The 15,125-nt window shown below is 34.2% G+C and overlaps 1 protein-coding gene across 3 annotated transcripts in view; it reads left to right on the forward strand.

Moving 5' to 3' along the window:
• Pdp1 (PAR bZIP family member Pdp1) overlaps positions 1 to 14,960 on the forward strand; it is a 128,350-nt gene extending 113,390 nt beyond the window's left edge. For 2 of the 3 annotated variants that reach the window (XM_087346709.1, XM_087346706.1), the window contains 4 exons: positions 329 to 623; positions 1,946 to 2,049; positions 3,157 to 3,294; positions 4,396 to 14,960. In XM_087346709.1, the coding sequence (XP_087202835.1) occupies positions 329 to 623; positions 1,946 to 2,049; positions 3,157 to 3,294; positions 4,396 to 4,482 (624 nt within the window). In that variant the 3' untranslated portion in view covers positions 4,483 to 14,960. The remainder of the gene's footprint in view (positions 1 to 328; positions 624 to 1,945; positions 2,050 to 3,156; positions 3,295 to 4,395) is intronic. The other variant, XM_087346707.1, reaches the window with a different exon arrangement.
• The last annotated feature ends 165 nt before the right edge of the window (positions 14,961 to 15,125 follow it).

The raw sequence follows: 15,125 nt of genomic DNA on the forward strand, positions 1-15,125 counted from the left end.
ACATAGAAATGGTTACAAAATCATAGTCACAATACCTGAAGACAAGAGACCACGTGGTAGACGTAGAAGTACGTGAGAAAATAATATTATTACTGTTTTAACATTAATTAGATTTATGTGAATTGAAAGTGCTTAATAAATTCATATGCAGTTAAAACTGTTATTATTATTATTATTATTAATATTATTGCACAATCAATTTTTCAAGGACTGTTTAGAAGAAAGAAAGTGCATATTGTATTGGATAAATATGATAATTGGTTAGTTTTCACATTTATTATTTACCACAATTTCTTAACAATGTTGTTTGTGTCTGTTTTGTATGCAGTATGTTGATTTGGATGAGTTTTTGTCTGAGAATGGTATTCCTATGGATGGTCTGCCCCAGTCAACAGTCCAACAGCAACAGGTGATAAAACAAAGTTCGCCCTTACCAGAGGCAGCTAGAGGTCTGCCCCAGCCTCACTCTCTTCCTCATCCTGCACAGACACAACAACAGAGGGCTGGAGACCCTCCGGGTCCCCCCGTGCTCGAGTTGGTGACCACAAAGAGAGAGCGGTCCCCTACGCCAAGCGAGCCGCTCTCTCCCGATACTCTCAACCCACCGTCACCTGCAGACTCAAGTGAGGATAATTTGTCATTCAGTTCACATTGTGCATTATTTAAGCACCTAATTTATGCATTTTGTCTCGTGTGTTTAAGCTCTGAAATTGAGAAAGATTTTTCTCAACTTCTTAATTGTAACGTTATTAGATATAGAAGAAATTGTGTTATGTGATGGAGATCTTGCTTCACACTTACTATTATTATGGGTAGATGTATATGAAGGTCTATCAAATAAAATCATAAGTGACATGAAGGTCTATAAAAATCTGATTTAAAAATTCTGTTAAGATAATTGCCCAGGAAATACAAAGTAATGTAAGAAACGAACTGTAATAACAACAATGTTAAACCCTTTTTGTTTGCCTAGTAAAATTCATCAAAAGGAAAAATCTAACAGAAAATTACAGAGATCTTTGAAGTTGAAGATTTCTGTCTTCTGGGTTTTTGCGCTGTGTAGTCTGGTCGATGTTAACATTGACCAGACTACACAGCGCAAAAACCCAGAAGACAGAAATCTTCATACTCACCGCTGTGAGAACCTCAAATCTTACATCTTTGAAGTTGGAAAATTTAACAGACATAAATTATTTTGAAGATATCCGTCTTTTGGGTTATTGCGCTGTGTAGTCTGGTCGATGTTAACCAACGTTTCAGAGGCTATGAATATCGCCCTGATGACGGAGGCAGTATGACCTCTGAAACGTTGGTTAACATCGACCATACTACACAGCGCAATAACCCAGAAGACGGATATCTTCATACTCACCGCTGTGAGAACCTCAAGTCTTACATAAATTATTTTACATATCCTTGTTCTTAATTTTTAATTGTAGTGTCCAATATGGACTGTGTCGTTTCTTAAATTTTGGTAACACACAAAGTCATATATTGATGCACTGTAAATAGAGATGTTTAGACATGCTAGCAATAATTTAATTTGTAGATTAATATTTGTGCTGTACAATATGAAACAGATGGGGTTCAGGTTATCAGCAAACTCGCTGCTCTTTTGCAGTTCAGGTAGTCAGAGAAGTTTGAGAACCAGATTTTTACTATACAAAACTACTACTGCATTTGAAGTATATGAAACTGGTTGATTTTAACAAGCTATTAATGAAACAATATTGCATTGATTAAAAAATCATTTCAAATATGCACTTTATGCTTCGGAGCCAGTACAAGTTAAGTATTAAATCAGAGGACAGATGTTGCTTTTCTCTTTTAGAAACCTTTCTTTGTTGTCACGAAGCTTATTCCTTTACGTATTGTACTTATTTGTTGTACCTTTGCTTCACCTTAGACTTACAGGCTTACATAGATTATGGTATTTGTGTTTTAGCATTATCGCTAGCGTCATCTGGACGGGATTTCGATCCTCGAACACGAGCTTTCTCTGATGAGGAGCTGAAGCCTCAGCCAATGATCAAGAAATCCAGAAAACAGGTACGGTATTAAGTTTCATATAAGCTCATTTATGTGTATCACCAACCATAATTCTGTTGGTACAGAATTTCTCAAGTATAAATTTCCAGGGCTCTGTTCATAAGCAGTAACGTCTGCTGTATCGATGTTCATGAACAATAAAGATTGCTGTGATACATTAATTTTTAAGAAATCTTTCAGTATGAATATTTTGGTATTTAGCAGCACAAGTTACTCTTAAGTACTGAGTTCATTCATGGTATATTGAAAGAAAAGATTTCTAAGTTTGAAATAACACCTAACTTGCTTCTAAATGTTTCTGAGATTTTGTACTATTAATTAAAATAATTGTTATGTGCCTTGAGATTTGTGCTGCAGATAATCAAAGTACATGTTATTCAGACTGTAGGGTCAGCATCACTTATGTCAAAGTCTGTCATGTATGATTTTGAGCCAGTTCTGTCAGCCTTCATCCTCTTCCCAAAGAACCATCAGAATATTATATTTCCATTTTTTTCAGTCTTTTAGTTGGCTGTTTTACGTGAGGTTTCCCAACCAAAATTCTGTATCTATTCTTTGCCTCCCCCTCCTAGTGTTATGTTCAACCCATAGGCATCTCCTAACTTTCACTATCCTAATGACTACTATTCGTCCTGTATAAGTCATTCTCATACATTATCCTTCATAGTTCCAATTATTTTCCTAAGAACCATATTCCACAGTCATACAGACAATTAACAAAACAAGATACGAGGAGCCTATGGATGCATTAAAAGTACTACTCTGTAACGTTTAAGGAGTTAAAAAATTATGATATATTTAAATTAGAGAGGAGTTAATTACAGCCTTTCACTTCTATAAGAGTTTAGGCTCAATTTAATATATAATTACACATTCATAATGATCTACAGGACTATATGGTTCTGTAACACAGAGACTAAAATCTAAACTTTTACTACCATGAAAGTAAAATCAGATTCAATATTCTCACTATGAGTTAATTTCACACACATTATTTAAAGAGCAAAAAATGTTGAACTGTTTGCATTCTCTTCTAGGTACACAGGTTTCATATTAGATTTGTTAATATATTTTTTATAACCTGTAACTTGTTATTAATTTTATCAGTTTGTTCCGGATGATTTGAAGGACGAAAAGTATTGGGCCCGCCGCCGCAAGAACAACATGGCTGCGAAGCGGTCAAGAGATGCTCGTCGTGTGAAGGAGAACCAGATAGCATTACGAGCTGGCTTCCTTGAGAAAGAGGTAATTATACAATTACATACCTGGTTGTTCTACTAGAGTTTAGTGTAGAGTCTAAAATTTTGTGTGGTTGTGTATCTTCAAAAAATATGAAACTGAATTAGTTTAATGCTAAATAGCAACATGGCAGTCACACAGAATTTTCTCTCTTGTACTTATTCAATAACCAATTGGTTAATTAAGTTTTGCATGAATTTTCTTACAGCAAAACTGTCCTATGAAAAAATCACTCAAATACACCAGTTTGTGCTTTCAGAATGTTGACAGCTCATTTCACTATCCCCCTCCTCCTTGCACAGCAATCTAGAATTCAGGAAACTCTTGAGTTACCTACCTTGCAGCCTTAACCACCATTTCCTATCAGTTTTTATTTCATTGCCTGTCAGTGTCAAACTTTGTTTTCTTTACTCATTTTTTTCATTTCTGAATTCATTCCATATATTTGTTTTGTGAGGGCTGTTTAATATAATTAGTATATTATACATGCTTATATATATATATATTGCATGTGCACAAGGTTTTTTTTTCCTTCCTCCCCATACCTTACTTTAGTTGTATTGTGTGCGCATGCATGCACATGTGTATTTTATCTATAATTGCTGTTATTCGACTAATAAAAAATCTATTCACCGAATTAACCAAAGCCCTTCTCCAGACCCTGTCCTGGGCCAACAAAATCATAATAAGAAATCTATTATGATTTCATAATTTTACGCTTAAAGAAAGACTCTAAAGTAACACATCCTGTTTCTAAAAGCAGTAGTTGGTATATTTAGTTTTACATTTATTAACAATAACTAATGAATCGTTTGAGGTAGCTATTTGGAATTCTGTGTAGATTTTTTAATGTATCTAAAACCTTTGCATTAAATGTTTCTTATGTTAAAAATACCAAACATAGTGGCAGTGTGAGAGTTTGAGGTTATGTCTGAATTCTTAATGATAGTAGTAATCTCTAAGTTGCATAATGAATCATTTTTATTATCTGCTAGCCTTTCTGTGTCATCAGAAGATTTTATAGAAGGTGGGTGCCATTTCTGTTGTTAAGTTTATGTTTTATTCTGATATTATGATTAATTTTTCTTGTTGAATTTTACGATACAGAATATGGGTCTACGTCAGGAACTGGACCGACTCAAAAAAGAAAACCTTTTGCTTCGAGACAAACTCTCCAAGTTCACAGACGTCTAGTTCATCACCATCTCCAACAATACCACCACCACTATCATGATCATCACAAGTGTCGTGATAATTGCAATGAGCAGTAGCAGCACTTGCTTCATGCCACCTCATTTTGCTACTGGCTGGAACCAGCACATGGGGCTCCATTACTCAGTCACCTTTGTTGTGCTTCTTCAGCTACACGGCGGACCCACAGTCTTGAGTGCAGTGAAGCAGGCAATTATCAGCACTGTATCTTGTAACATAATCACAAGGTCATTGAATCTGAGCATTTCTGTCAGCATAATCTGATACAATGATAGTTATACTCAGGGTGAATCATTCTCTGCAATATGAGGTACTACTTGTAGGAATTGCAAGTAAACAAGACACATATAAACTGTAAAAGTTTTACAATTTAGGACTAGTAATGCATATTGAGAATAATCTGATTTTTTTTTGTACAAAGTGCATCAGATAAATATGTAGTGCAGAGGCCATGTTCATCCAAGTGTTTCACCTCCAAAACTAATCAACAGATTTAAATTAAATTTGGTATTTGGGTGTGTGCACCAGAAATTGACCAGAGAATTTCAGTTTGGTCTGTAATGATCCTTTGCAATCCATGCTTCACATGAAGCTCAAATCATACTTTATTAACTTTAATCATTTTCTTAAAATTTCTGACTCTTTGTGGTGTTATCTGTAGTATGATTAGCTTTCAAAAATGGATTTACTCCTAGAATAAAATAACATCAAGGCCTGTGAGATATTCAGAATCACAAACAATCTTTCTATATCTTAAGTCTTTCAATTTTTTTTAAATTGAATTAACCATTTCGTTGCCACAAATGAGTTACTTTACTTAGAAATATAAGTTCTGTTTAATGGCACCTGTTAAAATATACTTCTATCACTTGTTAACTGTTGAAATTAGTCACTTGCAACTTTACAAATATGTAAATAATCTCCCGTGGAAATAGAGGAACAAAGCATTTGTTGTTTTATGTAAGTCAACATTGTAAACGCAATCATATAATCATACTACAGATCTGTAACGCACATTGGACCTTTTAAGTAGTAATTCTATGATACAGGTTCTTTTTTAAACAATTAATAGTTGCACACTTGGTCAAGAAATTACCTGCTTTAGGTACCCATAGGTTCATTTCTATATACATACATACCTCCCAGTGGGCTGTATCCTGAGCCAGTTGAATTCAGTCCACACCTCCACATCTAGTCTTTTAAATATTATATTATTATGTTTGTTACTTTATATCCTAACTGGATCTTTCCCTCAAAGTTTTCTTACAACAAATTTGCATAACTTTTTACTTCAACATGTTTACCTTTTAAAAATTATAATAAAATGAGTCCAGTTACAAGAGTTGAACTGAAGAGCTTTTGGTTCAAGATCTTGTTTTAAAATGAAACAGCTGAATATTTTATGGCAAGACATGGCACCCAAGGTAGAAATTAGATCCTCACATTACTGTTTGCAGATGAATCTTTGATCAACTAAGCCCCAGGAATCCTCTTTCATACCTTTCCATGCAACGCACAAGATATCCCTTCTAATATGACTTTATTTGGTGTCTGAGATGATCAGTGAGAGAAATAATTCCTTTCATCTGTGAACAGTTAACAGCTAATTATACTCAGCTTGTCACCAATACAAATTATATGCTGCCAAAGAAATGTGCTAACAGAAGAGCCTTTCTTTAAACAAAAAGCAGCTTGGAAAAGTTAACCATAAATTCAGTATTTATTACAGAAAATCATTTTAAACATTGAGGAGGTGGGACTGTAAGGAACAGGTTATGCTGAATCCAGACTGTAAAGTTCTCAGGTTCAAAGACCTAGTTCAAACTGAAGCAGAATGAAATGATGGGGCCATGATCCAAAAATATAACACAATCATAATAATGCTCTTAACCCATTCACTGTTACTGAACATACATGTCAATAGGCTGTGTGCTATCCAGTAATCACCCTATTGTGAGCATTTGGGTACCTACAAGTTGTTTCATCCATCTATTATGAATAGGTTAAATAAACAACATATATTGACTGATTGATATTACAATGCACTGTACCCATGCGGAACTGTTCCGTCCATAACACGCAGCATGATCATTCTTACATCAGAACTCTTCCTTAACAGTGAAAGGGTTAAAGGTATATCCCACTAACAAATGTCTTGCAAGATGTTACAGATATTTGGGCCAGTTATATGACACATCACCTGCAATCTGCATCTTCCACCTTAATGTTCATTGGGCATAAATACAGTATGAGTCACCAGATCATAAATATTTTCAGTGTGGTGCACATTTACACATATAATACTCCTCTGTGTAAGAATGAGTACGTTAAGTGACTTGCTATAGCAGGGGTTCTCAGTCTTCTCCAGACCTAGAGCCACATTCAGTATTGCTTGGAAGCTTGTTGGCCGCAAGGTTGTATATAAATGAGGACAATTTACTGAAACTTAGTTGTAGTAATGGTTGGGGCATGTTGTTAGAATGGGGGTCATCGTTATCTCACAACAGTGACTTCAGATCACAGAAAATAACAATTCCTTGAATATCACTGTTGCATTTACTATTCCTTTTGAATAAGAGTGAGCTTTTAGCTGTGGTTATCAATAGAGCAACCTGATAACATCACTACCCACATTGTGACATGAAGAATACCTTTGGAATTGTAGGGTACTTCAAAGAGTACACCTTCCGAGCCTTGTTCACTTTATTAAAATCAATATTATCAGTGTGATTAAGAAGTCATGCAACCCATTCCTGACACATCTTCTATTTGTCAAAATGTGAATTACATTGAAATTAGAAAATGGAAATGCCCACTGCATTCACTCTATTCTTAATGTTTGATGCAACCTGAAGAAGAGTTCCTGCAGTGTTGGAAATGGCTTACCAGACAAGGTATTGTCAGTTTGTTTGGCACAGGAGAATTGGGAAATGTATCCCTAAACTCATTCTGGCAAGTAATATATAATTGAGATACTAGGTAGTGTTTGAAAAAGATATCCTTGCACTTCAAATGTTGAAAGATAGCTGACAGACTGGTGCACGTAGGTTACAAGATGGATTAGAATCCAGAGGGTTTTTTTGTATGTTATTATCGTGCCCATGTCTGTTCAGATTCTTAATATTGTGCATATTTAAACTATTCAATATTTAAGTTCTCTATATAAGAATGTGTGTGTATAGGAGGTGCAGTATAATACTTCATCACAAGTTTACTTTGACCATAAACTTTCTATCCTGCAAGTTGAACCAACTGAAAGTTTTTAAAAAAATACTTGTATATACATGTTAGCAGCAAAATTTTGTTTTATTTTACCTTACATAAATAACATGTTTCTTTACTTGGTATATGAGGCAAGGAATTTCATGTGATAACATTTTGATATTTTTGGTTATTAATGTCTCACATAATGCAACCTTGTATTCAGTAACTAGAGACTTTTTGTTTTTAGATTTAGATTTTCATGTGAAGAAACAGCAGACTAACAAGGCACATAAGTGTCATATATGGTGTCATTGATCTTAAAGTGGAGGATGTAGATTGTATGCCAAGTTTCTTTGCAAGATATCGTCCATCACATTGTAACCACTACATAAGTCAGTTCCTTTGTATTTTAAATGTTGTTTATATTGGCTAAATGATGGTAAAATGGGCAGCTCCTTTAGCTACTTGCTTTTAGGCTTAAACATTTGTTGTCTACAGCTCAAGTACAGGTACAAACACTAAGCCAAGTAACAAATCCCATTTAAATGAACTAACATTAAGATACTTTAAATGACAGAAAAAGTAGCACTTCACAAGTTAATCCTGTGTTAGATAGAATTTTAATTGTGGTAGCAGGTAATTCTCTTGGGTTCAGAGTGAAATTAAGATACTGGAGTTATTTCCTTAAAAGTTTCCAGCCCCCACAAGTTCTCTGAAAACAGTACATTTGGCAAATCATATAGTGTTTAATGTCTTACACTTCTACTGTGTAACAAAACTAAAAACCAAATGTGGTCTAACCTTTTTCTTAGCACAATGGGAATAGAAACTCTGCCATGGCTGACAGGCCATTTCAACAAAGGATTCATAATTGATATAAATAAAATGTAGTTGAAAAAGACCAAAAGCTCGGATATCATACAGAATGACTATTTTATATTTTAGCTTCTAAGATTTTTATGGGTCATATACTGTCTTTCAGATGTCGAATGATAAGCTTACACTCTTGGAGTGGGTTCACAAAGAGACCAGGAGATGGCCAGCTGATCTGATGTGATTTAACACATAGCCCAGAGAAATGATTAAACAGAATTAGCCAGAGGATTGGTCAAATGAATGATTACCATAAATATTTTACTTCATGGGGACATATTTAAGTTTTCATGTATAAGTTTTATTCTTGTGGGAACACTTGAACCTAGATGAGAGGCCCCACAGCTTTTGGTTTATACTGATGTGAATATCAGATGCTTACAAAATTCATAGTAAACCACTGTATTATTTTATTACCTAGTTATGCCTGCTGCATATGTCAATAGTTTTGCTATCAAGCATACACCACAAAATAAATTTTTAGTTCAGTTGATTTATTCCAAAGCCCAGGATTCCTAAATGTCTTTGAAAATAAAGTTAGAAGTTACTATTGTGAGGTACAAAATTCATGAATATAATAACATTTGATGGTTTTTGTAGAGATCTGTATAAAAAAAAATTGTTTACCCATCAAAGCAGTGGAGTAACATTTTTCTTCCCATTACCTGAAAAGTAATATAAACTCATTATTAGCTTTTTCATAAAATTCCTTAAATAGATACTTCTTTCTTTTGAAAGTGGTATTATCTTTGTTGATACAGCGAGGTCATTTATGGGAAAATTAACTTTAATTTATGGTACTTACATTTGACATGTTGGAAGACTTTCCTGTATCAAAAGTGAGTGGTCAAAGAACTAGCCGGAAGAAAACATATCACTCTTTTTCTGTAACTTTCCATGCAGAACATTTGTTGACAGCTTTGGCTAAAACTGAGGTGAGTTGCTTCTAAGATTTGATGATTTCAGGGCAGTAGAAATGTTAATTGTAGTCATCTGGCTTGTGATGCTGTGTAATATTGGAGCAGTTACATTTTGGAGAAAATGGAGGTGATACATTCCTCTAAAACATTGGTAACCACCTACAAGACTACACAGCATCACAACCCAATTAACCCTTTATTTACTTTGGGTATTTAAATTCCATCCTAGTTTGGCAAGCCATATCACTCTTGATTTTTCAATAGATATAAATGAAATCCAGTGAGGATACTCACATTTTGAACTTTGTATAGAATGACGCTTTGTTTTTGTTTGTTTGTTTTTTTTATTTCAAGGTTTTCATAAATTAAATACTTACATATAGATGTTAGTATCATTCAAGAAGCTCTCTTTGTATGAAATCGAGCCAAGAAGAGAATGCTGGCCATATCTTGGTGTGATTTTATGCTGAGGCCAAGGAAAGGGATGAGAATGATAAAAATTTTATTCTGATATTCCCACTTATATTATTTGACTATATTGATTTCTACCTGGGTGCAGGGATGACTACGTAATGTTTCTGAGGTGAGGATACCAAAATCATGGGATTTCATTGACTTCCAGTGATAAGGTGGCAAGCACAGGTATTCTTTACACTTATAAGTTTTTGCTTTGTCAGTGATGGGGGATGGGAAAGCATGCAGCAAAATCTGTATTTGTTCCATGTCTGAAAATTCTTGTCCTTTATATTAATGTTAACAGTATCCTGGAACATATTTTCTATTACGTGGACTCTTGTTATCACCTGTACATAACACAAAAGAGTAGCTGAATGACATTCATTTTGTATTATACCTCATTGCATATAGTAGAGAATCTGTAATGTTAGAGCTGAAGGGGCTGGAATTGCAGGTTGTTACAATGTATGTCTTGGAGTTTTATTATAAGTTACTAACTATTTTTAGGCTGATAGGACAACAGGGTGGATAGCTAGTCTGCAGTGCTTGGAATGGATATAAATTTTAACTTTAAAACAGCCCAGTTCTGCAAGAATAGTGCAATAAGGAAATTGTAAATTTGATAATTTTATGCGTGTGTCATACTGAATCTTTTTTATGGTATGTCCTACCTGAGCATTTATAGGTGCTACAGTACTGTTTTTTTAAGGAAATTACACTAACATGCTGTGTTAAGAAGCTATTACAGTTCTTTTTCTAGAACTTTGTGATTAATTTTTTGGACTGTTCTATTTCAAGCACTGTCTGTTTGCAAGTTGATGGACAGTTGTCTGTAGTAGTTTTTTTTTTATTCTGTTATTGAGTGTAATCATCTTTATCATAAACATAAAGGGAAGAAAATAGCCAAGTGTTTTAATACTGTGATTTGAGGAAATACATGGTGGAAATTTATGGTGAGAGAAGATAAATTGTGGCATGTGAAGAGAAATTCTTGTCATCAAGAAGATAGATTGAGGGAAGACTCTCGGGCTACAAGCCGTGCCAGGTGGCTGAATGGTGAGTAAACCATATTTTCTGCCAACGTTTTGAGAGCCATGTCTGCTAACATCCTCAGGGCAGCTGCGTAACAAAACTGATCCTCTGTAGCGCGCTCGCTGTTAGCCATTCGGCCACCTGATGTGGCTTGTAGCCTGAGAGTCTTTGATCAACTTCAAACACCGTGAAAGCTTCACTTTATACATAAGAAGATAGATGTTTAAAGAATTGTTAAGTTTTGTAGGACTCAAAAGTCCGGCTCGATTCATACAGGGTTATGGGTAACTTTACAGTTTTACTCTCAACAAAGATAATATGAATTTGTATAGTTGATATTTTAGAAATGTAAAATTAATCAGTGATAAAGTATATTAGCACAGCACAGTGAGTGTCTAGTGTGTTTGTGCCCTCTCTTAGAACTTATATGGCGAGTCCATGTCTGAGTAGCTTTATCTCAGCATCATAGAAGATGATAACATGATGACAGTCATCACAGTGTAGCATTGAACATGCGGTAGTTCAAGTAATTTCCTTATAGTTTGCACATCTGTCATGGTCAAGAAAAAAGTTGTCTGCAGTGTAACCTCGTTACATATTGTTTCTGTGCTTTTTTTGTACATTGAGCTGCCATAAAGTCAGTAGCATTACTCAGGTGCCAAGTGATGGGTTCAAATTGAGATTGGATTATTAATATTTAAAAATACGTTTATAAGCCAATGATCTTAAGTGTTTAAAAGAAAATGAAGCTGCTAAATTTTAAACTGAAAATTTCTTACAATTCTTTCTTTTGAACTAATATTTTTCAAGTATGAACATTGTTTAACTAATAAACAGGTCTTATTTAATGTTATGATTGGTAAGTGAAATATTTCTTGTACATTTGTGTGGCCACATTTGATCATCTGTGGTACTGCCAAAGATTGACATTGGTTAATATAGAACATCAGATGAAATTAGCTAGTTTGATAAATTTTTGCTTGACTCTTACAGTGGCAGTGGCAGAAATGTGATGATCATGATATACTGACAGTAAATGACATTGGTATGTTACAAACTGAAATCCAGAAAGTTTGCTATTTTCCTTAATTGATAACTTCAACTTTTAATATTATTTTTGATTTTTATGGACTACTATTTTGTGTAATGTTTATAGAGGTAAAAATTGGCAGTCTGGTGTGAATTATGTATGTTTTTTATGGTTGTACACATCACAAATTTTGTACACTTGTGCTAATTTCAGTCTGGCAGAGCATTTAGGGTTTATGTGTGGATAAAGTGAAAGAACAATAATGAGATAGTCTATCTATCCATGTTTTGTTCCTGAAATTTTTCTATGGATTTTTATAACATTTGGTGTTTGGAGGGGGTTTTGTAATCTTAAAGTTGTATTGGTCATATAACCCTGTTTGCATCAGTCTCAAATAAAATGTTTCATAATTTTTCTCAAAAATGGTTTATTGTTCAAGAAATTGGAAAATGGTGGTCAGATTTTGGTCTCAGACTTTTTATATGAAGTACAATAGAAATCTATATACAGTTACATAATGATGTATACTGAAGTGCAAAGAATGCATTTGAAAAATATGCACATTACAAATTGAAGGGTTCCTTTCAACTCTTGTTGTATATTCCAATGGATGATACTAAGTCATGAATGATCCTTGCCCATTCTAACACAAATTCAAGAGTGCATACTCATGCATAGACATACACAAGGCACAGGCATTCTTTGCACCTGAATATATTTTATTTCAATCATTTAATTATTTAAGAATCTTGACAGACTAATGCTTTGTTCATAATCCTGTTTGGTTAGTCACAGAAAATGCTCCAAGTTGGTCCATGTAGTGCTAGATCTTAGCACGCAAGTTTCACTGTAAAACGTACACTGCCAATAGTCTTAAACTGTGGATTCAACAGTAGGGGAATATATACTGAGAAATGACTTCGACATTATTCTCTAGAAGTTTTTGGGTTTCTTGCAGGGCAGAAAATGTTTCTGGCATACCATTGCCTTGCAAATAATATATGTTCTGCTATTTTCATTTAAAAATTGTTGCTGTAAAATAATATATATTGAGGTTTGTTTTTCTATTCCCGAGAATTAGAGAAAGTTACTTGTAAGATAATAATCTAATGTTGAAAATGTGAAAAATTACTGCAGTTTTAAATTAGCAATACCTGTTTTACCTCATCATACTAATTCATTTCATTCCTGCTCATATTATGTCACATTTTGCTTGTTGCTGGTCAACTATAAATATTCTTACATTGTATTCACTTCTTATGTTATTCCATTCACTCAGATATTAATATAGCGTTAGAGGTTTCTCAGGAACCATTCTGCCTAGTGGTCTGGCTGTCTGAGCTGGTCTCAGCTAAGTACCACATGTCTAGCTAGGTGGTCAGATTCCTAAGTTCAAAAATATGATGGGGGAGAACCTGTACTGCAGTAATACATTAAACAGTATGGTATGTAAAAATGGTGTTTTGAGTAAAAGATAAAATAAAAAAAAAATGTTTCGCTGTGTTCTTGTTAGTTATGGTATATTGTAAACCAATATACGAGATAAATTTTAGTGGTGATCTTGTAAAATGGCTACTTATGGCGCTCTTTTTTTAATTATCTGAAACAAAGGACCAACAGGAATTCAGTCTGAAGTTGATTAAATCTTTGTACAATCCACTGCAGCAGTTACTTGAGAGTTGACTACGTAAACTTTCAAGTAGCTTCCCATTAATCCTACTTTTCAAACGTACAGACATACCTACTGAATGATGCACTTCACAATTGTAGACAAAACAGACTTGTGCTTTACTCTGTCACTGTGGCGCTGTTATAATGGTGTAGACTAAGAACAGTATTGATTAGAGACATACTGTTATATTATACCACAGCTATGAAATGAGAGAATATTTGTTGTCTATGATATAATTATATATAGAGATACATATATATATATATATTTACATAACACATAATATATATTTTATGAAAAGTTTTGACAAAATTTATGTCAAGCCTCAGCAATTACTGTTGCTTGGTCAGTGTTGGTTGTTGTATAAAATTATACCTTTAAATGTTAATTCTTTTATGGAATGATGTTTTTGCTTGTACAAAGGCCTTTTCAGAGGTAATTGTGTTTGTGATAGACAGGGAAAATAAATTGGACTTTCTATTTCTTGGCAAAAATTACTTAATGTATTGTGAAATGACAAACTACGCAGGGGTCCAGAAATACAACTGATATTTAAATAATCCTGCTACTTAATAAATTCTACTTGCCCGTGCATTTAAACCTCAGTGGCCATTTCTCACCCAAGTCTCTCCTGATTCACTGCTAGATGGCTCTGGCAGTCAAATCAGGATTGAGTAGAAATTGTGCAGAGTCAGTGGGCTCGTCACTACTCATAAATGCACGCTTCAAAGACATAGAAACCTCCCACATGGGAGGAGGCCAAGGCTCGACTTCGGGCTGTCGCACCATAGAATACATTTAAACCAAGACTAAAAATTCTAAAAGTTGCTTATGTGGTGAGTGCATGGGCATGTTTCTGGAGCCCTGAAAATAGGTGGGTTTTTTTACAAACTTTTCTGTATTTGTTCTTGGTGTCTGGGATAAAAATGTGAAGATAAGTTGAATGTAATGATTGTATAATTATATTTATACTTAAGGGAACAGGTATAGGGTTGAGTGCAAACTTTGTGAGGAAAAGAACGAGAAAACGTAGCTGTAGTTTAACCATGTATCATATGGGTTTGAAATATTTGGATATCACAAAGTTTTAATGTTTCCAAATGTGACTGTCAAGAGCACGTCACCTATGTCCATTTCTCATACAATTTTGTAAATCCAATTTTTGTATCTTTAAATTTTAAAGAGGCAGAATACTTTGCAGTTTTTTTGGAGAACATGAATAGAATAAATTTATGATTACAAGTGTTGAGAAATAAAAGTCCATAAGCACGTTCCTTGAATTCATTCAGTTACATTACACTCCATAGTTCCCATCTATTCCAAAGTCCTGTTAAGAAATTGCATCCATGTTTTGGTACAGTTATTGTAGATATTTTTAAATTTTCTGTACCATTGCACCCACTGAAGCTTGAGGTACTAATAAGCCCTCCCTGCCCAC

Source organism: Zootermopsis nevadensis, unplaced genomic scaffold (genome assembly GCF_977971745.1).
Source record: "Zootermopsis nevadensis isolate Lab colony 2312 unplaced genomic scaffold, Znev_1.0 Znev_ptg000010l, whole genome shotgun sequence".
Taxonomy (NCBI): domain Eukaryota; kingdom Metazoa; phylum Arthropoda; class Insecta; order Blattodea; family Termopsidae; genus Zootermopsis; species Zootermopsis nevadensis.